General features: G+C 53.6%; 1 protein-coding gene, 2 long non-coding RNA genes and 1 pseudogene across 17 annotated transcripts in view; 3 read left to right on the plus strand and 1 right to left on the minus strand.

Annotated features, from left to right (window-relative positions):
* The window catches only part of AGAP1 (ArfGAP with GTPase domain, ankyrin repeat and PH domain 1), a 559,516-nt gene that overhangs the window by 405,588 nt on the left and 126,259 nt on the right, over positions 1-27,669 (minus strand). For 8 of the 15 annotated variants that reach the window (XM_067740138.1, XM_067740144.1, XM_067740143.1 and 5 more), the window contains exon 1: positions 956-1,956. The exons of the other annotated variants lie outside the window; for them this stretch is intronic. In XM_067740138.1, coding sequence (XP_067596239.1) covers positions 956-1,925 — 970 coding nt within the window. In that variant the 5' untranslated portion in view covers positions 1,926-1,956. Of the gene's footprint in view, positions 1-955; positions 1,957-27,669 lie in introns of those variants that run through there. 15 annotated transcript variants of the gene reach the window in all.
* LOC137226070 (uncharacterized) lies at positions 2,695-14,586 on the plus strand. The gene is made up of 3 exons (XR_010944163.1): positions 2,695-2,788; positions 11,505-11,658; positions 13,977-14,586. It is a non-coding gene; the product is annotated as an uncharacterized lncRNA (long non-coding RNA).
* LOC137226068 (large ribosomal subunit protein eL21-like) lies at positions 9,444-9,991 on the plus strand (annotated as a pseudogene).
* Positions 18,537-25,878, plus strand: LOC137226069 (uncharacterized). Its single transcript, XR_010944162.1, has 3 exons — positions 18,537-18,836; positions 19,311-19,354; positions 24,157-25,878. It is a non-coding gene; the product is annotated as an uncharacterized lncRNA (long non-coding RNA).

The raw sequence follows: 27,669 nt of genomic DNA on the forward strand, positions 1-27,669 counted from the left end.
CCCCTCACACCCCTCCCCATGAGAAGGACGCAACAACCTAGCCTAACACCCTGCCCCCAGCCTCTTTAGGGCGATGCCCAGGCAGCACGTAGAGAGTTGTGCTGTTTCTGCAGGATTCTGACCCCCAAACAACTACCAGAAGGTCAGCTGATACTTGCAAGAGAGGGTTACCACATCTGCCTCCAGAACCTTCCCTGTTGGAGGTCCAGAGAACTGAGCAGAGTAGAGAACGGAGATTTCAGGATCAGCGTGGGGCTGTGGTTTTCCCTGCCCGTGTGCTCTAATACATTCCTAGGAAACAAGAGTCCTGGCCCAGACGAGCTCTCACCATATGATGCCACTTGGCAGGAAGGCTGTGGGCAGAGACCCGTCTCTGACCACTGGAGTGAACCCTCTCTACCAAAGGGTGAGAGCTGCCAAAGCAGCGAGGACACATCACACCACTCACAGATGGTAGTGCCTACAGTGAGATAGAAATTAACCAAGATGAACACCTCCTCTCCTGGCCACGCAGCACCACCTGCGTGGCGGCTTCCGGGACCAAGCCCCAGCTCCCTGCTGCAGCCCACAGGTATCCCAGCCGGCAAGAGCACGGTGCAGCACGAGCTCACGGGCCCGCTTATGGAGAACTGGCTGCGCCAGCATCTGCGGGAGAAAGGCACCGCTTGGCAAGGTGATGTCTCCCTAGACGGGCTCACAGTGGCTAAAGTGACAGACCCTGAAAGGCACCAACACACGCAGTTGGGAGCAGAGGCAGTCAAGAACTTCCAGAGCTGCGGTATGACTGGGGAAAAACCGCAGTACCGGAGTTCTCTTCCAGCACGGCCACTCGCCGGCTGCTGAGGGCAGGTCCTTTAGCCGTTCCCAAGTCCCGGCGTGTTCTGCCAGGCAGGCCGCTGCGGGGCCCCCGGCCGGTTCCCACCACTGCCCTCCCCTGCCCGGCCGCGCTGCCCACCTCTGCGCGGGGACCCGTCGATGCTCTCGGCGCTGGACGAGTGCGCGTCGGCCGGGGCCCGCCGCAGGCTGCTGAAGTAGCCGCGCGGCCGCGAGGCGCCGCTCCGCGGGGAGGGACCGCCGCCGGTCGCGCCGTCCCTGCGCGCAAAGATACCACTGAAGAAGCGCAGCAGCCTGTGCTCCAACGCCGCGCCGGAGCCCGCGGCCGCCGCCCGCGCGCGCTCCAGCCGCTGCAGGTCGCTGTTGTCCAGCGTGCGGTTCTTGCTCTTGCTGCGCTCCCAGCGCTCCAGGTCCGAGAGCGCGTCGTTCTTGCTGAGCACCTCGCCCACGTCCAGGGTGTTGCGCTTCTCCGAGGCGGGCTGCCCGGAGGCCGCGGGCTCCAGGGCGGCCCCGGGGTCGGCCACGGCCTCGCCGCCCGGAGCCCAGGCCAGGCTCCCGGAGCTGCTGTGGCGCCTCCCGCGTCCCAGGGCCCGGCCCCGCGGCGCCTCGGGCCCGCTCCAGTGCCTGAAGCTGAGGCTGCGCCGCAAGGGCGCGGCTCGAGCCCCCTCCACGTCGGGACTGCCGGGAGCGGGCGAGCCGGTCCCCTCCTCCACTGCCGGGGGGCTGCCGGCCAGGGCCGCGGGCTCCCGGCCGCGTGCGCACGGCCGGAGCCGCCCGAGCTCCAGCTGCCCAGTGCTGCGGGTGCGGAAGGTGCGGAAGTCCCAGGCGCGAGGCCGGCGGCCCTCGGGGTCCTCAGCGCACGCGACCTCCTCCGCCTCCTCCACTAGACGCCCGGGCGCGTCCGGGGAGCGCGCGGGCCGGGGCCTCCGGACCGGGCGCGGGTCGGGGCCGCCGGGGCCCGGCGCGCCTAGATGCTCCTTCCTGACCATGGTCACGGAGATGCGGTAGACGGTCTTCTTGGGGGGCGTCCCGCGCGGCATCGCGTCCGCGGGCGGAGACGCGGGTTCGCCGCTGTCGTCCAGCAGGTACATGTCTCCCGGGACCGCGGCCGCTGCGCCGCCCGCCGGGGCTCCGCCGCATCCAGCGCGCCGCGGGCCGGGCCGCACGGTCGGGGCGGTCGCCGCGGGCGGCGGCGGGGAGGGCGGGCGCGCCCGGACAGGGTCCACGCCCCCGGCTCGCCGCGAGGGCCGCGCTCAGGCTGCGGGAACGGCGCCCCTGGCGCCCGCCGGCCCGTGCGCCGCGCGGCCCGAGTGCGGGGGTCCGGGCCCGGGGCGCCGAGCCATGGGCCGGCGGGGCCGGGCGGGCGGACGGTCAGGCGTGGGGACTGTCTCGCCGGCAGGTGCGGTCGCGGCGCGCAAGACCCGTGGCGGGCGACGGCGCCCGCGGCTTCATTGTCTACGGCGCGGGGCCCGCTCTCATCCTCGGGCCTTTTCTGCACAGTTCGGCGGCTCCGCAGCCTCCGCCACTCCGTGGGTTCGGGACGCGCGGGCAGCTGCGCCGGCCGCGGGCGAGGGTCTGGCGGGCGGCGGTTTAAAATGGAAATGCGCGCCGGAGCGGGGCGGGGCGGGCAGGGGCAGACGGGCAGGGACCGCGGGCCGCGCGCCCAGCCCGGCTGCCGAGTCCCGGGAGCGCGGCGGCGGCAGCGGCGGGCGCGCGGCTCGGCGGCCAGGCCTAAGCGCCGGGATGGATAGCCGCCGCCGCGCGGACCGGAGCCTCCGGGGGATTGGCGGGGTGGCGGGGGGCAGGAGCGGGGGAGGGGGCTTGCGCCCGCCTGAACCGACACTCCGGGGCTTGGCTTGCAAAAGCAAACAGAACATGGAGCATCTCTCACCTGCGGAAGGTTTATAGGAAGAACCTCTCCTCATCAAGGAGCTTTGAAGGAGCGACTCAAAAGGTTTGTTTTCAAAAGCAAGGTATCTTAGGTACTTGTTGCCCTAACTACAAAGGAGCAAGTGCACCCCCAGGAAGGAGAGAACAAAGAAGGGCCCAGGAAGGCACCATCCGGCGATGGGGGTGCGGTTCACACCAGGGCCCTCCAAGTGAAGGACCGCGCAGTTTCACTCCTAGAATAATATTTTGGAGTATTTTTCCGACGGGTGGGGAAAAACTCCTGACAGGCAGGCATTTGCTGTCTTGGATAACAGGCCAGAGAATACAGTGGCTAAGAGCAGAAGAAAGAAGGCTGCCTGTCCCAGCCCTGCTTGTCCATTTCCTTCCTAGAGGGCTCAGTTTTTACACCTGTCAAGTGGGGATGGAAAAGAAATACAAAAACAAAAACCCAGTACCTAAACGCTGAGCGTTCTTGTGAGGACTGAATTAGCTGAGACTGTGTGCAGGCATTCTGTGTTAAGTGCTAAATATTTACCATTAGTAATTTTTTTTAATCAACAGGTTGTTTTTGTTTTTAAATATTTATTTATTTATTTAGGCTGCACTGGGTCTTAGTTGCAGCATGCAGGATCTTTTAGATGCGGCATGTGGGATCTAGTTCCCCAACCAGGGATTGAAGCTGGGCCCCCTGCATTGGGAGCGCAGAGTCTTGGCCGCTGGGCCACCAGGGAAGTCCCTTTACCACTAATATTTAGTGTTGATTTTTCTCCCATCATTTTCCCACCAGCTACATCTTGGCACTGCAGATACTGGTTCTTCATATTATCTGATGCAGCACTATATTCACACGTACTTGATCAACACATTAGTTCTTCATGATGTCCTGAACATAGATCTCTCTGTTTAAAAGCTTCAGAAGGAAAATGTGGTAAAGACAACGTCCACTCATCAAACCGGATGCTTTTACAGCCTTCTCTAGGCCTGGAAATGCCAAAGACTGAGAGGCTGTTTCTAAGAAAAGTGCTCGAGGCCAGGCCAGGTGTGACGCTGGGATTAGACAGCTGTTCCCAAGTGCTGATTTCCCTTCTTTAATCTCTTAACAAGTAATTATGGGGCAACTATTGTGTTTGTGGCACTGAAAAGGATATGAAGATGAATCGTGAGGTCTCTTACAAAGGAGGTTATAACCTAGGAGATCTGGATTTGACCTCAGAGTGAAATGAAATATTTGGATTTGATGAAATAAACCAAAAGGTGGTTGAGTTTATTTTTAAAAAGAAACTTTGTGGCATACAGGATTTTTAGGGCAGTGAAAATACCCTGTATGATATCATAATGATGGATACGTGTCATTACACATTTGTCCAAACCTACAGAACGTACAGCACTAAAAGTGAACCCTAATGCAAACGATGGACTTCAGCTGAGGATGACGTGTCAGTGTAGGTTCATCAGTTGTAACAAATGTACCACTCTGGCGGGGTATGCTGATGGTCCAGGATGCTCTGCATGTACTGGGGGGTGGGGCGGGGGGGAGGATGTGGGAATTCTCTGTACCTTCTTTTCAATATTGCTATGAACCAAAAACTAAAAAATAAGGATTATTTTTTTTTAAGTACTTTAAAACACACTTGACCACCCTCGGCTCTACCTGGACACAAAATTGCCACTGTCACAGGCTCACAAGCTCCATCCACCTGCTCTTGGCACTAAAGGATTCAGGACTGTGTCTCTCACATGTCCTCACTGCAAAGATGGGGACCCCAGGACAGATCAGTCTTACCTTTTGAGTTTCAATAAAAAGCCCCCTTTGATAAGACACACAGATCACCAACTTCTAGAGCTAGAGCCAGGCAGGAATCATCATCTATCAGAATGAGGTTTCTAGAACCCACAGGTTAGGGGAGTGTAAAGGCTCAGAGAGGGTGTGTGCTTTCCCCAAGGCTACACAGCTCATGGCTGAGAGCTAAACCTGGGGTCACACTGCCTGCGCCCATTTCCATGCTTCAACGTCATTTCTTGTGTCAGCGTTCTGCTTTGTGGACATCAGAGAGAGAAACAAGTGTGTGACTATTACTGCATTTGACACTAATTGAACACAAATGATGTCTCAACATCTCAGCAAGTTTTCACTTATTCCTTTTTCCTTTTGTTCATTTATTCATCAAACATATATATTGAGCATCTACTGTGGCACTCCGCAGTGAGAAGGCAGAGTCTCTCTGTCCTCCGAGAAGTCACAAACCTGGGAAAGACGCTGCAGTTCTCAAGGCCAAGTGACGTAACACACAAAGACAGACAGGAGGATGAAAGGGTGGTACAGGGCAGGGCCCAGCATGGTCTGATGGACGAGCACCCAAAGAGACAGTAAAAGCCTCCAATTTTACAGCTGTCGAGACTTAAAGGTCCACCAGGGTCTATAAGCAGAGAAACTGAAATTCAGCAATGCAGAGAGACCAGGATCTCTGTTAGGACCAGAATCCAAGGCCCTAACTTAGCCTGGCATCCATTCTCACTAGTATTTGAGACCATGGCAACTTCCAAACATTGAGACGAATTTTAATATGAAATCAGCTGCCCCATAAGATATAAAATACATCTTGTTATCGTGGGCATTCACAGAGCCCAAGGAGGGGAAACAGCATTTCTTTTTTTTTTTTTTTTTTTTGCAGTACGCGGGCCTCTTACTGTTGTGGCCTCTCCCGTTGCGGAGCACAGCACAGGTTCAGCGGCCATGGCTCACGGGCCCAGCCGCTCCGAGGCATGTGGGATCTTCCCGGACCGGGGCAAGAACCCGTGTCCCTGCATCGGCAGGCGGACTCTCAACCACTGTGCCACCAGGGAAGCCCAAAACAGCATTTCTTCAGAACTCAAATACTGAACTGTGAGGGTCCTTCCAGTCACTCCGCGGCTGTCTGGAATCCAGCCCGGGTTTTGCACTTTGCCGCCCGAAGATGCAGGCTGCAGAGTAGAAGATTCCATTCTGTCCACCTTAGATAACTTGGAATCTTCGATGACACTGAACAAGGAGACCTCTTTCTGCTACAGCCGGTGGTGTTCACTATCTTCCAGTGCTTTCTGCCTCACAAGTAGCACCCATTTTCCATACCCATCGTAACGATTCCGTGTGAGGCCTGATCGTCTGCACTGAAAAACCTGGGAGAATGGCCTCTCCCTACTGCCCTGGATACATGGGCTCTTCCGATGCAAAGAAGACAGAGAGAGGCTCGGCCAGAACCTGCCCCTCCAAAATAGAAATCCTTTCTCACAGCCAGACCTGCCTTTGAAAAATAAAAAATAATCATACTTTATGTGTTCAGGTGGGTAGGACTGCTTTATCTTCCTGTTGCTTTGGAAAGCAGCCCTGCTAGACCATTACCTCTTGAATTTTTCCATGCCATGGAGTATATCTGTATCACCATTTTGGCTTTAAAAAAAAAAAAAAAGAACGGAAGACTGTAGTGGATCTCACTGCCACATCAAAACCGCGCAGCCGGCAGGCAAGCAGGCAAAGCCTTGGCACTGCAGAGATGCCAATGTCAGAAAGGGAAGGACCACATGGGGGGTCCAGGAGAGGGGGCCGGCCCTACCTACGCCCCCACTCATCACCTCAGCAGCTGGCTTCCCTCCCCCAGCCCCAAGTTTATGAGATCCTTTGGCCACCCTCCCACGACTTCCCTGTCCCGGGCCATTTCTAGCTGCCCGTAAATTAAACATCCTGCGTGAAAATCCTACTTTGCAAAGCTTTCCTAGAGCTGATCAGCCTTGTTTAAAGGAAACCCCTGGTAGTCAGCAGAGCCATCTGTTCCACAAGCTGACTTTCCAAGCAGCAGAACGTGCCAGCCAGTCATCACATTTACAGGATCCTGGCAGAACCACATCTGTGGGCAACAGAAACCTGCAACCCGCTGACCGTGCCCCGGCCTCTGCACGCCCGCCCCAGGAGCCATCGAAGGATCCCCCTGTCACGGGACACGGGACAGCCTCTTTTCTGGCATCAGGTTGACCGACAGATACAAACAAGAAGCAAAGAAAGACATGTATGTTTTCCTAACAATTTCATGTTTTACCTTTTGGCAGAAGACTCGAGTCAGACCCTTGCAGGAGGAAGGGTTTCTGATCTAAGATCTACTGTGATGCTCAGCTTCTGCAATCACCCTGCCTGGGCTGAACTCATTAGGGGCCCCATTTTCCCTCATTTTATAAACTGCAGGTTCAAGTGGAACTCAAGTGAGAGGCCCTTGAGTCACAGAAGGACAAGGCACGTGCTCAGTCCCTGGGGCGAGGGCATTCAGCAGAAGAAAGACCACAGGGCGCCTCTGAGCACCTATGTCTTAGCGGCATTGTTCCTCAAGGACCGACAGCAATGCGGTCACTGCCAGCCGAACGACAGGACCGTGGGATGTGTACGGAAGCACAGACATCACAAGGCAGTGCCTGTGCTCCACACGCTTCAGTTTTAACAGGAAGCCCCAAGGTGCGGCCTCAACAGGCAAGACAGCCACACTCCAGGCGTGAGAGTGAGGAAACCGAGTCAGCAGCTACTGATCACAACTGAACTTGGTGTGACCTTAGAAGAAAGGGTTTTCTCAATCCACTGCCCGTCCGAAGGCATCCTCAGATCTGAGAATCAGGCAGTTTTGTCCCCATGGAAGCCAGACAGCTGGGTGCCCCTACAGGTGGGCCAGGGCAGAGGAGGGGCCGGAGACCCACGCACCCACCCTCAGCAGTAGCTCAGGTCCAGCTCAGGATCCTGCCAGCAAAGGTTTCTCTGGGTGGGCCCTCCTGCGGATTCCAGGTGACAGGTGATCGCTACCAGATGCCGGCAGTCGGCACCACACCTGTGCGGGGCAGCAGCGTGGGCGTTCACACTTGACTTGCAGATGATTTCATGTCGAAGGTGAATCAGGAACAAACACCCTGACAGTCGGTGGACCTCTGACAGCGGGGGTTGACAAGTGTCACAAATAACCACCAACCAGAAGAAAGTGTAACATGTGATAAGAAGAAGGTGGGGAAGAGGAAGGCAGAAGATTATTATTTCTACCTGAGACACTCAAAAAAAAAGGTTTCCGGAAGGGAAGCGGTATCTGGCCTTCATCCAGAGCAGGGTGTGTCCACCGCAGTGCTCTGGGCTTTCTGGGCTGGGCCATTCTTGGTGGGGCGCCTTCTGGGCATCGTAGGGTGTTCAGTTAGCAGCATCGCTGGCCTCTGCCCCCTAGATGCTAGTAGCACCCCTCCCCCCCACCCCCACCCCACCCCCACCCCCGCCCCGGTCGGTCGGGCAGATACTGGCAAATGTCTCCTGAAGGCAAAATGCCTCGGGCGGGTCCAAAGGCACTGGCGAGACACACCCACGTGAAAAGGGGACTAGGGGTTCCCGTCTTCTCAGCTTTTCATTTTACCATTTTAATAATTCAGCCAGTCCTGCCTGCCTCTGGTTGTAGTAATGGAAAGCTCCAGACACTCTCTCTAAAAAAAAGAGAAGCAATGATTTCCTGTAGTCCTTCCCCAGATCCGAAGAACAGCACGAGTTACAGAGGAGGCCACGACTGGTCCTCACTCTGTGACAGACACGTCATCAGTTACAATTAGTTAAAATGAATAAGTATCATGGATGTGATTAAAACGCTGGAAAGGAAAAAACTGAAGTTCTGCCCTACCTTAATTATTTAAAATCCAAAGCAATGTTGTATTATTTTTAATCAGAAAATGTCCGAAGCAAGATGCTTGGAGGCTTGGACCCAGGACTGCCTTCCAGCACTGCCCAGGTGTGGACAGAGCACCTGAGGGCACGTGGGATCTCAGTTCCCGCCACGAGCCCCTGCAGGGACTTGTGCGCAGGCCTGACGGGCCACAGACCAAGGGCTGGAGGTACTTTGTCACACGGTCCGCTCCTGCCTTAGCTCAGGGTGATATCACTCCATCCTTTGCAAATGGGAACCGCTGTTTAAATTACAGAAAGCTAGAGCTGGAAGAGATTTTAATTTGATCCATTTCACAGATACAGCAGAGGACTCCACGGGAAGCCACCTGCCCGAGGCCAAAGGGGAAGAGCAGAGGAGAGGGCCGTCCACACAGCTGGAACAGGAGCCCCTAGGAAAGCTCACAGCCACTTCAGCAGCCCAGTGAGGCGCAGTCCTGATTTCAAAAGGATGCCCCCTGTCAGTTACGAATAGATTCTCACTCCCAAATACAGGAATATGTCAGAAACATCTTCCTGGGCTCCCTTGCTAAGTGTCAGGCAAAAGTGACTTAAGATGCTGATAGAATGGAAGCCAAGCCTCCTCCCTGTCACTTTATGGAAACAAATGCCAACACCCCATGGAGTGACAACCAGAGCAGCTCCCACCTACGGTCACCCTTGCGATGCCAGACGCCGCGCTGCAGCCGGGGCTCCCCGCAAGGATGCTCCCCTTTTCCGGCCTCCAGCTCTCTGTGGCAGTTCAGCTGATGAGTCAGAAGGATTTAATCAAGGGCAACACACAACTTTGCACCTGTCCCCTGAACAGCTGCAAAGAGGCTCTGGAATTTGTGTGGAGAAAACCCAAGGAACTCTTACAGATTACCTAATCCTCCTAGCCTTCGAGTGCATGAGGGGCCGAGGGGCTGGGCTGATCTGGTAACATTTTCCTCTGCAGGATCCCCCAGAAGGGATTCCCCTAACAATAAAATCTGCCCAATCGTCGACAATCAAAACCCAGGGAAGAGCCTTTCGGCCGGAACTGCCATCTTCCAGGAATTCGCCAAAATGACCAACACAAAGGGAAAGAGGAGGGGCACCGGCTACATGTTCTCTAGGCCTTTTAGAAAACATGGAGTTGTTCCTTTGGCCACATACATGCGAATCTACAAGAAAGGTGATAATGCAGATATCACGGGAATGGGCACTGTTCAAAAAGGAATGCCCCACAAATGTTACCGCGGCAAAACTGGAAGAGTCTGCAATGTTACCCAGCACGCTGTTGGCATCACTGTAAACAAACAAGGGCAAGATTCTTGCCAAGAGAATTCATGTGCATATCGAGCATATTAAGCACCCTGAGAGCCGAGACAGCTTCCTGAAACGGGTGAAGGAAAATGATGAGAAAAAGAAGGAAGCCAAAGAGAAAGGGACTTGGGTTCAGCTGAAGCTCCAGCCTGCTCCACCCAGAGAAGCACACTTCATGAGAACCAACGGAAAGGAGCCTGAACTGTTGGAGCCCATTCCCTATGAATTCATGGCATGATGGGTGTAAAGAAAATAAAAGATCTGGACTGTAAAAAAAACAAACAAACAAAAAACACAGGGAAGAGTCTGATACGGACCCTCCTAACAGCCTGTGGAGTAAAAACAAAATACCAGGAGCTGTCGAAGAGCAGCCACCTAAGTGTGTGTGACGACAGCCGGACGTTTTCCAGGCTGGTCTTTAGATCCACGACCCCCAAGATTCGTAAAATCCAGAACTTCTGTGGAACTAACAATCGAGTACACAAATAATGCCGTGGGAATTATTATCTGCACTGTTAACAGAGCTCACCGTCAGGAAGAGCCTGTTTGAACACGAGTTATCACTACTGCATCCTGTGTGGGATCTGACTGCAGAGATATCTGGAAATCTTTCATCTGTGCCCCAGGGACTTGAAGGTTTGATATATTTTTCTCTAAGGGCTGAAAACAGCATGTGAAGATGCCTGTTCGAAGCCCAAATCCCCCCTCTGCCCCAAATCCGCAGCGGGAGACAGGTGACCAGCCTCCTGCCTTCGTTAGCCAATGTGTAACCAGCTCCGTGGTCCCCAGGCTCGGAGGATAAATGCTCCACGGCGGCTGATGGCAGCAGCCGGCCCCTTGGTAGTTCCAGTTTGCATTAGAGCTCTGGGGACAGGAGACAAGTGGGTCGCCGGGATGAGTTCTGACGCAGTAAGATGGAAGAGAACATCTACGTCTTCTCCTCATCTGCTTGCCACACACTGGTCGTCATCAGCCAGTGCACGAGGAGCAGGGGCGAGGGGTGAGGGGTTCCTGGAGCAGGAAGGTGGGAGGACAGGGGGGCGCAGGGGGAAGGCAAGGCTGGGTCTCTAGCCCAGACAACTAGGGCAGCTCTGAGCTTCTTCACCTAGTTACGGTGGTGCCCTACGCTTGCCTCCTTTCAAAAATCACCACCAACCCCAGGCATGAAAAAGGATGGACCGAGGGGGGAATGATAAATAAAGCGGCCACGGCCAAACAACCCACAGGACTCACAATCTTTACTGACTCTCCCCTCCAGCGTCATCGCTGTTCCCCCAGGAGCGCTGCTAACACTTCTGTGATCTGCCTGGCAATGAACCAGCACAAGACTTTCCAAATTTGGAAAAGGAGGTGCGTGACGCCTAACCTGCCAGCTCTGGGCACCACTGTGGGCGGATCTAGGGCAGCCTGAAAAGCCTCTGAACTACAAAGTCATATAACCACCTAAGACATGACTAGTTGGCTCCGCAACAGGTGATGGCGGAGCTGGGGTTCAGGTGCCATCCCTGGGTCCCTCTTCTCCTGTCACTCTGTCACAGCCACTCCACCCCAAGGGGGGCGGCCGGGAGAACCAGGGCACACACACCTGCCTCCTCAGCCCCAGTGGCCTTGTCCTTCACTGGCCTCCAGAGGCTCCTCCCACGGCCACACCCAGAGCTAGCGCTGTCCTACCATCCTCGCCTCCAACAGCTGTTCCTCTGCCCACAGCCCTCCATGCCGGCCAGCCTCTCCTTCCAGAACTGCGCCAAAGCGGTTATTTTAATGGAGCCTCTCCTTCCCGATCCTTCAGATCCTTCTGTATCCGGCAAAGGCCGAGACCTCTCATTGTCTACACCAGCCACGACCCTCCCAGCCCCTGGTGCCTCGGAGAACCCTGCTCCTGCGCTCCCCACAAAGGTGCGTCCATCCAAACTCCACCCCACTGGACCGACGCTGCTCACAAGGTGTCCACGGCCCGGCAGCACGTGGCGCCCACCCGACCCTCTGCATCTCCAGGAGGCTCTCGTGCAAGCTCAAGCGTGGAGGCACCGGGCCCACTGCAGATGCTCGCACAGCAGGAAGGGCTAGATGCCAGCATCCTGCAGCCCTGGGCTCCCACCCACCCTCCCCATTCCAACTTTCCGGGCCGACCGCCTTCCCTGAGAACGCCAGGGCACCAGGCCCTCTTACGAAGACTTCGGGCCAGCGTTCAGAGCGGCCTCACTCTTGACCCTCACAACCACACCCACGTCTCCCGCTCAGAGTTGGCAAACGGACCCTGTACCATCCATCACAATCGTGTCCTCTCCTTCGGCCAGGCCAGCCCATGAAAATGCTCAATTATCTCCCATTTAATAAGAAACAGGAACAAGAGCCTCTCCTCCATCTGCGTGCCCTTGGCCTCTGCCAACGTCCTCCCAACTCTCCTTCCTCCCTCCATTTCCCCATCCTCTTCATCCTCCCCCGGATTCCCAGAGCAGGCGGGCCTGGCTGCCCCACGCCCCGGCTTAGCCCGCTCTCGGGCAACCATCCTTTCTGCTGTGATCAGACTTTTAGGGCACAGTTCCGCTCAGACCCCCAGAGACTCGTGTCACCTGCAGAGGAAAATGCCCACTCCTGCACTGGTGCCCCAGGCCCCAGACAGCCCCCACTCGCCCCTGCAGTATACAGCCACCGGGGTGCCAGACTCCAAGGCCAAAATGATGCAAACCCCGTGTGACTTCGGGAAAGTGACCTAGAGTCTCTGCACCCAGTCTCACTTATGCAGTAAGGTGATATAATCACAGGGCAGATGTGACGACCAAATGTGATGAAACCACAGGGCAGATGTGACGGCCAAATGTGATGATGTCTGTGAAGCACCGGCCCCAGTGCCTAGAGCAAGCGTGTGCCGTCTGCATCCCCAGAGTCTTCCCTGTAACCCATCAAACTGCTTCCTAGTCCAGACTCACCCCCCCACTCAGTCTCACCACTGCCTCCTGCTGGGGCTGCAGGGTCAGCTACCTCCCCTCATCACTGGGGCCCGGGCTCAGGTGTCTGTGTGTGGCTTCCCCGCCACACACACCTGTGCACACCCCTTCTGGGTATCGATCACCCTGCTCTGACCTGACATTCGCCATTTACGTAACCACCTCCCCCAGAAGATCAGGGTTCTTGACATGGGGCCACCAACTTCACCGCTAAACCCCAGCCCTTACCAGCGTTCTGCTTAAGAAACGCTGCCCGATGGTTCACTTGATCAACCCAGGTGGCTGATCCAAGCTGAGTCCCGGAGGGGAGCAGCAGTGCCTTGGTCGGTCGTGTTACAGATAACGGCAGACGTCAGCTGAGTTGCTGGCCCCGCCCCACTCTGGGATGCCCCAGTTTATACAGCTACACCGCAGGGCCACCCAACCCCCTCAGAGTTTATCTACAAAGTCTCCAGCGGTTAGGGAAAGACACGGTGAACAGGGTGATTCATTTCTTCCCCTGGCCACAGAACGCCTCAGCTGCAGCTGATCTTGGGTGGCTGCCCCCCGAGCAAAGGTGCCCCTCCCTTGGTGGAAAACAGGCAAACGTGATGGGGGGGGGGTGAGTTCCCAGAGCCTGACTGCCTGCGGGGAGTTCCCCCCGCCAGCAGAAGCTGCATTTTAGGGAGGGGAGTGCTGGCCAGAGGGCAGACAGTCTGGAGCCTGGAGAAGGCCTTCCTTGGAGGGATCCCCTGGTAGGGCGCCTCCTTCCCCGCCCACCCCTCGGGCCTGGGCCACACCTACTATGCAAAAGGAGGCGGGAGGGGATTCGCCCAGGGGTCCCCAGCCATCGCGGGATGGGGGTGGTCAGCGGGGATTCCGCATACAGGGGCTCCCCGCCCAGCACTGGGCGTTTCCTGAGATAGAAGGAAATGCAGGCTACTGAGCCAGGTGCTTAGAACACCCTCGAAGAAATACAACGCCTGAAATAACTTAGAACTCTTTAAAGGGAGGCCACTAATGGGACCTCCCCCGGAGTTAATGCAAGGATCCAAAGGCTCTGGGCACCGGGCACTTCAGAAGTTCTCAAAATAATGGTTTTCGGACTTCCCTGGTGGTGCAGTGGTTGAGAGTCCGCCTGCCGATGCAGGGGACACAGGTTCATGCCCCGGTCCGGGAAGATCCCCCATGCCGCAGAGCAGCTGGGCCCGTGAGCCATGGCCGCTGAGCCTGCGCGTCCGGAGCCTGTGCTCCGCAACGGGAGAGGCCGCGGCAGTGAGAGGCCCACGTACCGAAAAAAGAAAAATATAATAATGGTTTTCCTCACTTTTCAGATGGCACATTCAGGGAAGCCGCCAGGAGCTGTGGAGGACCCACAGGGATGGCCACTCTGCAAATACCACATTGCTGCACCCAAGCCGTCCGAGAATCTCCAGAGAAGCGACAGCTGTCACTGGACATCTCTGGGTGCAAAAAACGGTGACCTAGGCAACAGAATGTTCATGCAAAAGACCTTTTTCCCAGGAAGACTGCTCTATGGAATTACAAGTTCACACCCAAGGAAATTCAATACTTGAGACGGCCATCCACAAAAACCACCAGCACACACCACTCCCCTGGAACTTGCCAGCGTTCACAGGCTGTCATCAAGCGAAGGGATGAACCGGGGCCTGCAGCCTGCTCACACCACCTCCCCCAGGCTGTCGTGCAGGGGCCTGGCCCACTTCCTGTGGCCAGGCCAGGGGCGGGTCTCACTCGTGGCCAAGAATGAAGGGCCGCAGTGTGGCCATTCTTTGTAAGCCACACCTGCAAGGCGCTTTCAGTTTACCCACTCCCTTCCAGACAAGATGTAAAAAGGTATTTTACATCGATCGAAGATTCCCAGTTCCAAAGCCTACTGTGTGCGGCTCCGTCCTCCCAGAGGCTTAACCTTTGAGGCTTCGAAGACACCAGGCCACCAGCAGGGCAGGCAGGCCCACCCCCAAGCCAGCCCTTCTAGCACTTCCACCCAGACCCCCAAGGGGCCCGCTCCCCACCCGCCTGCAGCCCAGGCCTCCCCTCAGGGGGCCCCACAGGCTCAACCAGAGCAGCCCTGGGCTCCTCTTGCCGAAGTGGCCATGGCCAAGGGCAGGCCACGGCCAGGCTCAGCCAGAGGCCCTTCACAGACGCTTTGACACAGTTCATCCATTTTATTCCCCCAATGCCCCGATGAGGTGGGCACTGCTATTATCCCTAATTTTACAGACTTGGAAAGTAACTCACAGAGGGGTTGAAAAGGTGCCCTGGATCTCATTCCCGGTGTGCCCTGCCCCGACACCCTCCCCAAAGCACCGACTGCACCCAAGGGGTGAGGCCGAGCCCACAGAGGAAGGCTGGACTGGAAGTCAGGGTGGGGAGACAGGGTGAGAGTGCTTTGTGGAAGAGAGGGAACTTCATTTTGCTGTTGCAGGTGGTGCTGGGTAAAGAGGTAACAGACTTCAGAAGCAGGTAGGCAGAGGAAGTGACACACACACACACACACACACACACACACACACACGCACCCCTCACCCGGCTCCATGCGATGGGAAACTGAGAGTTCAAGGCAGCCTGGGGTAAAACAGGCTCCCATTTCACTTGAACCTCTAGGGACAAGGTACCAGTCCAGGGGTCAAGATTATCCCCAAATTCCTCCCTCAGGGCTGAGCAAAGCCCTAGGCTCCCTCCCCTTCCCCGTACAGGCTTTGAGAGGGCTTCCGCCTCCAGCCAGATTCCAGGGCAACCCTCCCAGGAAAACCTAACGGCCCCAAATCACCAACCCACTGCCCAGTCCACCTGCTGAGCCCGCCCCCTTCAGGAGAGCCCCCTCCGGCCCCCTTGAAACCTGCCCCCTGCCCCCCACCCTGTGTGCCCCCAGGGCCCTGTCACCCCTGGTCCCAGCCCCTGACCTCAACCCTGGAAGGCAGCAAGCAAGTCTGTCAATTGCAGTCCTCCCTTCCCTAAAGAGGAAGTACTCACTTACGAAGCCATAAATTCTTAGCATCAGACATACTCCGCATACAATTAGATCAGGACCATGGCATGGGCATCAGGAAAACTGCCCATCCCCCAGGGGATCCAGACCTTTCGCGGTTTCGTCAACTCAGCTCCTCCAAGCGTTATATTAGCAGCGTTATTTCTAAAGCAAAATCTCGTCATTTCTAGTAACAGAAGAGATTTATTTTGCTAACAGAAAACGGTGTGCACAGAGAAGCAGAAATGATTTCCAAAAGGATTAAAAAGGGTAAAGGAAAATGTCCATAAATGATTAATTGGCTACCAAGGTTTTAATGACCTTGCTGACCAAGACCAACAGTTTGACGTTCATAATGGCGTTGAAACATCACTGCACTTGTCTGCTTGGGCTGCTGTCACAAAGGATCAGACCCAGGGGTTTAAACCACAGAAATCGTGTTTTCTCGCAGCTCTGGAGGTGAAAAGTCTGAAGTCAGGTGTCGGCAGGGGTGAGTTCCCCCTCCATGGCTTGTAGGTGGTGTTTCCTCCCTGTGTCTCCACATCGGCTTCCCTCTGTGCCTGTGTCCTAATCTCCTCTTGTAATATAGGACGCCAGTCTTATTAGATTAGGGTCCATCTTAGTGCCCTTATTTTAACTTAATAACCTCTTTAAAGGCCCTGTCTCCAAATACAGTCATAGTTTGAGGTACTGGGGGTTAGGGCTTCACAGCTCATGGCATCTTCCAGATGGCATCATGGTTTAACCAATAACAACAGAACTTCTTAAAGGAAGGGGTGCATTCAATATCTAATAGTCCCATTTGGATTTACAAAAGGCATTTTTCGCAGTAAAAACTCCAAGCAAGCCCGACATCAACAAGGTGCTGCCATGCTCAGCTCAGCTCCCGAGCTCCCCAGGCCCCAACGGGAGTAACAGTCACTAGTTGGTGAAACTCAGGACAGAGAGAAACTCAGCTTTTTCTGGGGGAAGCCGAGTCTCACCCCCGCCAGGCTCACTGCCATCCTCTTGGGGAAACCTGGAAAATTCACAGCACATGTGTGGGCTGGGATCCGTCTTGACTCTCATTTCTACCTTGTCATGGACGTTACTGGATTCCTTGAAAACCAGGCGTGTCTTGCTCAAATATTAAACCAAAACCCATGTGTATGGTCAGCAGTTTCAACTAAAGACCCCTGGCACACAGCGGAATGCAATGCTTCTCCGTTTCCTTTGTAGCTCTTATGTTCAGACTGCGTTGTTCGCTAGGCATAAAGCAAGATTTTAGGCTTAAAATCTTTCTTCTTTCTTTTTTTAAAGTAGCCCTAAGAACAAGTACGTGAGGACTGTCCGGCCAAAGAGGTGTGTCACGTTCAAACCCGAGCCTCCGCAGTGGTAGTAAGGCGCCAGGATAAATGAAAGCAATATTCTCTCCCGCCTGGTGTCCCCATCAGCCAGCAGCAGGCATGACCTACCCCCCAGGCCAGTGGGAATGGGCTGTGGTCTGGCGGTAAAGGACGACTCCTGTGTCCTCACGGGGAAGGGGACATGCAGTGGACGGCCTTCCCAGACAAGACGCTTTCTTCCCTTGTCTGACTGAGCCTGTGCAGCCCTGCTAGTTACTTACTGGAAGGTTCAAAGCCCCAACCGCCTTGCCTTCCTCTGCACTGCCCCCTCTGATCCAACAGAGGTTCGCCCACAGCACGCAGGACAGAGTCTCACTGGGGGGATAAAAAGGAGGCTGGAAATCTCCACTGAACAAATTTAAACATGAATAAATCATACTTTCTGGAAAAAAAATATATATATGGTTAAGTTAGATTACTTCCCACGAAGTAAGGGATTCTGCTCCAAGGCGACCCACAGAGCAACAGGGGAGCCACCTGCTTCTCTCCAAGGTAACTGCTCCACTCAGGGTGCGGCTCACACACAGCCTGGCTTGAGAAACACCTTGTTATTAGTTGGTCAGATAAAAGCACTCAGCAGGGTCTGCTCTCTCCATCGGCTTTCACTCTGGAGGTCGAGGGCAGGGAGTGTAACACTGGTGAAATAAAGGGATGACGATCAAGAGGAAAGTGAGGTGAGCCTGGGAGGCTTCTGGACGCCTAATTAATTCCATGTCCTCAATTCCAGCATGAATTAATTTTCCAAGCATATGTATGTCTGCCTTTAAATCTATGCTGACCTTGGGTGGAATGCACAAAGGTTTCTGTTATCACGCAACTCAGGAAACAAACAAACAAACAAAAACAACCTGCGGATCCCTCTGGGTACAGTAATTAATATTCCTTATTCATGAAAGAGCTTTGTTTGAAAATATATGATTCAATCAGAAAGTCATTTTCTTTCGAAGTTTGCTGGGTCTCCTATATGAATGCAAATCATAGTGACAAAGACACAACATAAAGACCGAAAACTGCACTGCTTACTCCTTATAATGTTTAAATTTGGTCCAGATAGAGCCATGAGAAGCAACTCAGAGAATCTGATAGAATACGTTGGATATTCTTATTCTCATTTTCTTGAGACGATCTGCCTTCATGAAAATAAAGCAGAGACCCATGATGGAGCCTTTTCAGATGAAATTATCGTCAAGCGCTGTCACGTGGGACGAGAAGAGACAGTCTAAAAAGTCCTGCGGGTTAGGACTGGAGCACGTCAACTTTAGGACTGGCCAAAGGGGACCACTGACCACCAATATATAGTTCCTGTCACTTGAAATGTGTCACTGTCCTGGGATCACTTCATCTCCACTAAACCCATATGCGGACGTCTGTGGATGACCTTGGACTGGGTGAACCACGCTTTACTCTGGTCTCTACCTTCGGACAGTGATGCCGTGCCCATTAGATTTTCTCTGGTCATCATTCAATCAGCAGTATCCGTGATGCAGAATATTGTGCCCTTTTTCAATCTGTCATATATCAAAATATTCAATTGGAAAGTCTGTTTCCTTCATCTTGCTATTGTTGTTACATAGTTAAGCAGTCCCAGCTGTCCAGGAAATACCACCGCAATGAACACATTATTGGGCAAAGAAGAATGAATGGAGGTTGCTGACAACCATTCCCCCGGCTACAAAGAGGCCAGGAAAAAAAGCGCCCGCGTTACATGAAATACACAGTTATGAAGAAAATCCCTCCGCTGCCTTTTAGCACCTCCTCGCAGGCCAGACTGAAATAAGCAGCTGGAGGACACTGATTATAATCTCCTCTCAGTACCGGTAAGATGTTTCTTCTGGTTCTTTATCTGTATTTTCTAAACTTGACATGTATTGCTTTTCATAAGAAAGGCTATTTTTAATGTTTAAACTTGGGCTGAGGCTGGCTTTCAATAATTTTGTTTATGCTCTCAGCGAGACAATGACTTTAAAACCCATCTTCACATCTCTCTCCTCAAGCCGACCACCTTTAAATCCTGAATGTTTCCCCTTTACTACTTAATCCATCCGATAATAAACAAAGTTGGGACAAATCAGGCAGAAGAGAGCAGTGAACCTACGCCCCTATTCTGTATGTAGCAAAGCAAGAGGGGGCCCCCCGCACAATGGCTGGGTACCATTTCCTCCCTTCAAGAGGAGGAAACAGGCTTTGGGAGGTCAAGGACTTGCCCCAGGCCAGACAGCTAAGGAGGGATGACAGTTAAGGGATTCCTGGAGAGGTCAGCTGACTACAAAGCCAGGCCCTTTTCCTTCCAGGTGCTGTGCTGCCTTCCCACCCTTGCTGATCACTGGAAGCACAGGTATTGCTATCTTTCACACTTTTGTTTATCTCCAGCGCTGAGCCCTCTTCCCCAAGGTTTCAGCAATGTCTGTGCAATAAAGTTTTGAAATCTCCTGTGTTCACATGCACAGCCCTCCTCCAGCTGTCCCCTTAAGGTGTAATCAATGTCGTCACCCCACAGACATGTGACCAGGGAATTTGCTTAGGGCAGTTCCTCAAGGGTGAGTGAACCAACGCGGAGAGGGTAGGAGAAGAGTCTCAAGACGTAGGAACCCAGCAGGTGGGTGGGCAGAACCTCAGTGGGTGGTGGACAGAGGCTGGAGCGCGACCAGGTGGCCTCGGTGGGGTCCCCCGATAAACCTGGAAGCCAGGCCCAGCCACCCGGGGTCAGGTCGCCTGCTCCAGAGGGACACACTTGCGGCATCCCTCCCTATGCCTTCGGAAAGGCTGTCAGCTGGTCTCCTGCCCAGTCCATGTGTGTCTTCAAATGAACGCAGGCCGACCCTCCTGGTATGATCCACGGTTGGCGTCATCCTGTATTTCTCCCTCGGTTAAATAACCATTACAAAGCTGAGCTCAAAAACCAGAAAGGTGCCCCAAACCCTAAGCATTTCCTACTAGAAGACACTTTGTGTGATGTAAGGCTAATTTGCATCAAGAGAAGACATTTTCATCGACGGCACGTGCCTTGCCCCTCCCATCACTGTAGGCTACCTTATATCCTTTTTGGAACACGACAGGGTAGAAATACATATTACTCCATCAATTGTTGTGAAAATCTCTTTAATTTCTTTAGCTTAGATTCCTAGAAGCGTAATTCCTGGGTCAAAGTGTGCAAACCATTTATCCATTCACATTTCCAAACTGCTTTCTAGAAAGGGTAAATTATTTCGACCGCCCCGTCATTATTTGGGGGCCTCAGTGTTGCCCTCTCCCTACCCACCTGACAGTGGGCCGCCGTCCAGCCCATCCCCACAACACAGCCACAGGAATGGATACCTCTGTGCCACTGTCACCGCTGGTTTTAATCTTCGCTTGTTTGCTCAAACGACGGCATCTCAGCGTAACTGGATCTCGTTCATTTACCTACGGGATCTTCATGTTCATTAGTATGAGCTCTTTAAACATCAGGAACAGCCACTTGTCTGTAACATTCAGCGCAAGTATGTTTTCCGTAACGTGTCAAAATGGAGATCAGAGGACATCAAAAAAGATTTTCAAGAATACTGCTATGCAGACATCAGAGCATAGTTTTCTCGATGGTACCAGATCTCCCTCCCGGTTGGCACTGCCCACAGAGCGGCAGTCCATCTTGTCTCTATATTGGCTGCTCTTAATTAAGGCTGCCAACAGTCACAGAGGCTGGGGTTCTTCTGAGGAGCATGCTAGCTCTTCCCACAAAACGTTCCTTGATAAGTCTTTCTAGACTTTTAGCCGCAGTTGAAAGCTAAACTCACAGGTCTGTAATTTGCAGAAACCACATTTTTGTTTTCTACTCTGAAAATGGGTACTTTTTTCACGTTGAATTTTCTGTGCCCTATTTGCCAGGTGTTCTTCAGAACAGCAGGGTGGGAGGGGGAGGGTAATCTCATTTACAAGAATCCCCCGGACCTCAGAAGTTACGCAAGCCGCAGCACAAGTGTCCAGTTTTATGTCCTTTCTTCTCTGCTGTGTCCCCAGTGCCTAGAACTGCCATGGAGAACAACTAACAATAACGGATGGAGGGAGTGGGGGAGGGGAGTGAAAGAATAAACCCACCCAGCCCCCAGAGCAGCAAGGGGCTCCCTCACACTCCCTTCACTCCTCCTAGGTCTGATCAATGCTTACTTTCATCTTTTCCATCCAAAGCTCACTCTCCAATCAAAAACACATTTTTCTGGGCTTCCCTGGTGGTGCAGTGGTTGAGAGTCCGTCTGCCGATGCAGGGGACACGGGTTCATGCCCCGGTCCGGGAAGATCCCACATGCCGCGGAGCGGCTGGGCCCGTGAGCCATGGCCGCTGAGCCTGCGCGTCCGGAGCCTGTGCTCCACAACGGGAGAGGCCACAGCAGTGAGAGGCCCGCGTACCGCAAAAACAAAACAAAACAAAACAAAAAACAAACACATTTTTCTGACTGTCCACCAACATGGTCATGGAGTTTGATTTACTGAATTCTGTTGCCTCGGCAACTCCACATGTTAACTCGAGCTAGAAATTAAAAAGCCACTACTTTGATGTAAAAGGCACTCCAGCGTAAATGATAAGAGAAGCCAGCTCCCGATCTAAGTGAAGAGCTGAAGTGCTTCTAACTGATTTCATCTCCATCAACCTCATGACACCCAGGCACAGCCCAGACCCTTAAGATAGTGACACCTGATACACTGCATACGCCATCGCGCCCTTTAAAATCCAATGCTCCCTGCTTGGCGTGTGGTCCCCGGACCAGCAGCATCGACAGAGAATGTGGCATGAGTGTTAGAAATGCAGACTCTCAGGCCTCACCCGAGACCTTCTAAATCAGAATCTCTGGGGGTGGGGCCCGGGAATCTGTCTCAAGAAGATTGCTTCTTAAGCATCTCTATTCAAATGTGCAAAGCACTGCTCCAGGACACAGAGGGCTGATGTCCTTTCTGACATTTCTGATGTAACAGCCCATTTTAGATAAACACTTTAGCAAATGTCTTAAAACGACTGATTTAGTAAAACACCAGATGTTCTATTTCCCCACCCTTTCTTATTTCCCCTGAATTCTGAAAGAATGGTACGGCATTGAAGGATCATTAAAGTCACACATTTTTAAAAGACATATAACAAGTGTGAAAGGCTTTTAAAGCATGACAAAGTCAATGATGGAATAATGGAAAAATTAAAAATCTCCTGGAAGTAGAGGCAGAACTGCACCCAAAATGTCTCTAGGACTTATTCTGTAATAGGAAAATAAACGTCTCCTGTAGCCTCACTCCCTATTTTAGAGGAAACTGCCCTTCCCCTCCGCCCCACAAAGTCCTCTGGGTCCTGGAGCTCTCTGCCCAGTGACCACACCCACCTCCCTCCTGGGGCCCGCCTCCTCCAGGGAGCCCCCTGCCCATCCCTAAACAGCAACACAACTAAATTCCGGTACATGTCAACGGTTTTTAAATAAGCTTTCTGGAAATGTCTAACCACCCTCCTTTGGGACCCTCACGAAGTCACACCATTCTGAGTCCTCCAAGATGCAATCAGAGGCGCCACTGTACTGATGGCATCAGCAGGGTGACCACAGTTGGACCAACGATAATCCTGATGAAAGTTAATGTGCAGGTGCTCAAAGCACCACGGACACATGGGCATGCGCATTTTAGATCTGATCACTGCCCCCATCAACTTCTGGAGGTGGACACCATTACCTCTCTCCTTTTTCTAAATAAAGGGCTAGAGACTTGGAGGGGAATCACTCAGTCACACAGCAAGCAGTGTGCAGGAAGGGAAGGCGCAGAAATCTGAACCCAGTTCAGCCTGATTCCAAAACGCTTGGTCCTGATTTAAGAGATGGAGAAACAGTAGGAGGGGCGGAGGGTGTTCTGCAGGGAGCTGCCGGGACCAACCCATCCTTCCCCACTATGGCTCTAGCGTGGGGTGCGGGAGGGGTGCCCTGCTTCTCACATCCTGGGAACCGAGCCCCACAGCTGCGGTTCTGCGGTGGCCTCTGCTCCTGTCTTCGTATGGCTTTAACTTTATGGCAACAGCAACTACAAGATGGCATCACCCTGAAGAGGAGGAACCGTTTTTCAGGCTGTGGCTGGATTCACCACGGACATGGAAACCCTCTCTCCAGGGAGATAACCACTCAGGCGAAGTACCCTTGCTGCTGGCCTCGTGGAACCTCCGACTTCAGGCACTTTAACTGAGACAAGTTTGACATTGTCGCCTGCAGACTCCTCAAGGGTTCTCATTACACAGTTCTCCATATGAAGTGGGATGGAGCTGGCCCGTCCGTGGCCCATCAGAGGCCCAGATGCAGGGCCACTGCGTCGTCACAATTTCATGACCCACCCTTAACCTAAGGGCTGAAGGTCAAAAAAGAAACCAAAGCTCACTGCCCTGGGGGGCACAGGAAGCAGAGGGGCAGGAGGCTGGGGGCAACCAAGCAGTTGGGGGAAGACAGAAAGAAGAGATAGGAGTGGCACCGTGCCCACCGGATGGACACACCCACGGCCAAAGCTTCTCAACACTGGCCCACAATCGTGCTGGGCTTTCTAAGAACAGAGGAGGGTGAGGGTCAAGAGAAGAAGGCACTTGTGCTAATCTCAGTCACCCCAGTACTCTCGACCTTCGTGTATGGTTGTGTTTGGGGGTGGGGAGGCTGTATTAACTAAAGGATTTAATTTTTCTGAATGGCAACCATGTGCTCTAATCCAGACTGATGGGGAAGCGGTGGCTGTGTGGTCCATGATGCAGACAAGGAGGGGGAACCACCAGGTCCCACCTGGGCCCCCATGAACTGGTCAGCCATGAGCCTGGACCATAAAGTGATGATGAGACTAAAACGTTCACGGAAGTTCATTCCAGACCTCAAATTCTACCATTTTTTAAAAACTTTATTGAAGTAGAGTTTATTTACAGTGTTGTGTTAATTTCTGCTGTACAGTAAAGTGATTCAGTTATACATATATACACATTCCTTGTTAATATTCTTTTCCATTATGGTTTATCACAGGATATTGAATATAGTTCCCTGTGCTATACAGTAGGTCCTTGTTTTTATCTATTCTATATATAATAGTTTGCATCTGCTAATCCCAAACTCCCAATCTTTCCCTCGCCCAAATTCTACCATGTTAACATCAGAATTCCTCTCGTAGGCCACTACAAGTGATTCCTCAACTGAAAACCTCGATAAAGTTCACAGACCTCTGATCTGAAATATTCAGGTTACTCAGGTGCCCTCAGGTAAACATTTTTCTCCCTCCTGCTCAGCAAATCACTGAAATACGATAAGCGTAGACCCGTGATCAGTTGTCAAGATGATAAACTCATCTGCATGCAGTTGTGACCAAACATTTAACTAGCATCTTAAAAAGCAAACAGAAAGCCACCCTCTGTGTCACTGGGCACTCCTCACTGTCAGTACACAGACCCCCCAGTCGACTTTCCAGAACGAGGATGACCTTGCTCCCCTGACCTCCTTCACGCTGGCTACATCTATCTTCGTGAGCAACTCCAGCCCACCTTTTCTTTTATGTACGGTTAATTATTTTTCTGCTTTAATGCTACCTTCTTGTCCTAGGGCAGCACACAGCTGTAAGATCAGGAGCCCCCTATCTGGATGGTGTTGCCCCCTTTACACTTAAATGTGTTCTACGAAAGCCATTCTTAAAAGAGAGCAAAGCTGCTGCACTACCAGAACTATTTCTGTGTATAAGTCAGGACATCAAGCGCTGGGCTCTCTCCAACCAGAGCTCACGGCCTACCAGGGGACAGGACTCCAGCCAGCGGGCCTCACGGCCACAGTCCACTGTGCTGTATTTCGGTCACGTCTCAAATCCCAGAGCCTGTTTAGCCAGCTTCTCAGAGATTGTCTCCTGGTCTGAGTGCCTGACTCCGCTTTGCCTCGTGCTTATTCGATGTGGACGTTTGAATGATTCCCTCCACATGGAGAGGCTATTGTTGATCTCCCGCCCAGGGGATTAAGAGTCTGCAAGTGAACTGTTTATCCCAGGGCAGAGAATGAGGACGAGCTACTCTCAGATAAACGGGGCCTCAGACTTCCCTGGTGGCGCAGTGGTTAAGAATCCGCCTGCCAATGCAGGGGACACAGGTTAGATCCCTGGTCCGGAAAGATCCCACATGCCGCGGAGCAACTAAGCCCATGCGCTACAAATACTGAGCCTGCACTCTAGAGCCCGCGAGCCACAACTACTGAGCCCGCGTGCCACAACTACTGCAGCCTGTGTGCCTAGAGCCTGCGAGCCACAACTACTGAGCCCGCGTGCCACAACTACTGAAGCCCACGTGCCTAGAGCCCGTGCTCCGCAACAAGAGAAGCCACCACAGTGAGGAGCCCGCGCACCACAACGATGAGTAGCCCCCGCTCGCCGCAACTAGAGAAAGCCCGCGCGCAGCAATGAAGACCCAACACAGCCAAAATAAAAAAAGGGGGGCCTCCCCTGTGGTCAACTCCCTGGAAACGCCTGTGTGAGCACCAGCGAGTACAAGAGAGAAACATCAACAAGAACGCTCCCAGGAAGTCCCCAGGGACGGGGACACACACACACACACACACACACACACACACACACGGTGAACACGCCATGTGACAGCAACGGGCTCTGCTCCCCTCCAGTTCCCCCTCCAGATTATCTAATGGGGAAGAAATCTGACTGCTCTTCCAGACTTCCTTTTCCCAGCCTCCCATCCCGCTTCCAAGGAGGTCATCCAGGGCTTCTCGACCACCTGCAGCGGAAGCAACGCGGAGAATCCCAAGACGTCTGCAGGGCTGACTCTGCATGGTCAGAAAGCCGCCCGTCTCCAGAATGGGAAGGCTGCCCTGAAATCTGGCACCCCGCTTTGTGGCTCGGGGAGCCCCCGTCCCGCTGGTCCCAGGCCTCCTCCACCACGGGGGCACCAGACAAGGGGCTCTGTCACCTGCTTCCTTTGATTAGATCATCTGTTTCTCTCCGAGAAAGATCCCAGGATGTGGAAGACCCAAATGCACGTGCTGGCTCAGATACTGGGGACCCCATAGAGACAGCATGACTGGGGGGGCGGGGGACAAGCCGTTCTTGACAAAGTCTATTTCTGAGTTATGTTTCAACAGTGAACTTGTCAATTGCTGGCTTCCTATCCAAAGAAAAGGAAGGAGAATTGTGCTCAGACCAATACGCAAGATAATCCGATCTCCAGGGTCCTGCAGATGGATAAGGTAAATTGCTAAGGGCTCCCCAGCGGAGATGCTGTGGGTCTTACTGGGCAACGCTGAACAAGGAGACATCCATCTGTGTCACACAGAGAGGGTTTCCAGTTCCTTCCATTCCCCCGTTCACTACGATCACTCCCCCCCGACAAACACAATTAAAAGAAACGTTAAAGGTCATGAAAGGGGAAAGCCCTTCCAAGAAAGCACGTATTCACCGGCCTCCCCTTCCCCAGCAGGGCGGCAGCAGGAGAAGATGGTTGTTGCTACGGTACAGTCCAACTCTGTGTCTTTCCCAATCCTCCTGAGGCAATCTGCTGCGAAAACTGATCCCAAGTCACTTTTTCTCCATCTAAAAGCGAGAATGAGTCTGCACTTCCTCGTGAACAGAGCCTTCTGCTGCCAGGTGACTTCCTGAGCCCAAAGGAGCCTGTGGCCAGAGGCCCTTCACCTCCCAGCATACTGCCTTCGCGGGTGGGTCTGTCTTTGGACAGCTGGGCCCTGTGGACGTCTCTGCTGACAGCTGTTAGGACACAGGGAGGGAGCGGGGAGAGGGCCTGCGGGGACCGTCCCTGCAGAGAACTGCAGAAGGCCCCTTGCCACCTCTGACCCAGGCCATCACTGCCTGCGGCCATAGCCCGGAGGGCCCAGGAAGGTTGGGGGGTGGGGGAGTGTGCGAAGACTCCAGCCTCACGTTTCTTTGGAAATGCTCCCCGTTAAACGCCCCAGACCTCAGTGACGAAAGAAATGCACACTTGAGCATCAGTCCCATCGTACATGCAACGAGCCAGTGGGACTTAGGAGAGGAACCCCTGGTAGGAGGAAGGCTGAGCTGAGCGGGGGAGGGGCACACAAACTGAGGATGGGGACACTTTGGGACGACCCCTGGGAATTATCGGAAAACCACAGGGCCATGTGTCACCTGAGCCCCAGGAAGCTACGCGGGGCCTTCAGGCTGAGCAGAGACTCAGGGTGCAAGGAGATGACGGAAGAAATGGCTGATCAATAGAGAACAACCTAATGGTCACCGAAAAGGGATCAACACAAACAGATACACAGACAGACAGAGGAAGGCATGTTTGAGAGAGCCCTGTGCCACTGTCGAAAGGGTAAGGGTCAAGGCCGAGCAGTGCTGTAGAAGAGCCGGTGACCACTTCTCCGCAGCGTCACCCTAAGGTCATCTCTGCACACAGAAGACCAAGGCTGGAGGAGGACGTGGGAAAACGAACGCAGGGCATCTGTCGGGTTGGTGAAACCAGACTGGGGCAATCGTTCTTTAATGATCATCTCCCACCGCGCAGTAACACCACACAGCAGTAACATCGCTCGCGTGTCCTTTCCATTTAGAGGACAATGTCACTGAAAGTCGGGGGACAGAAGCAACACTCCGGACGGAGACGGAGTAGCAGGTTTTGAGCAGGACCAGCCGGCAGCCACGTGGGCAAGAAAGGAACCCACGGCG

The sequence above is a fragment of the Pseudorca crassidens genome, chromosome 6, assembly GCF_039906515.1.
Source record: "Pseudorca crassidens isolate mPseCra1 chromosome 6, mPseCra1.hap1, whole genome shotgun sequence".
NCBI classification, from domain to species: domain Eukaryota; kingdom Metazoa; phylum Chordata; class Mammalia; order Artiodactyla; family Delphinidae; genus Pseudorca; species Pseudorca crassidens.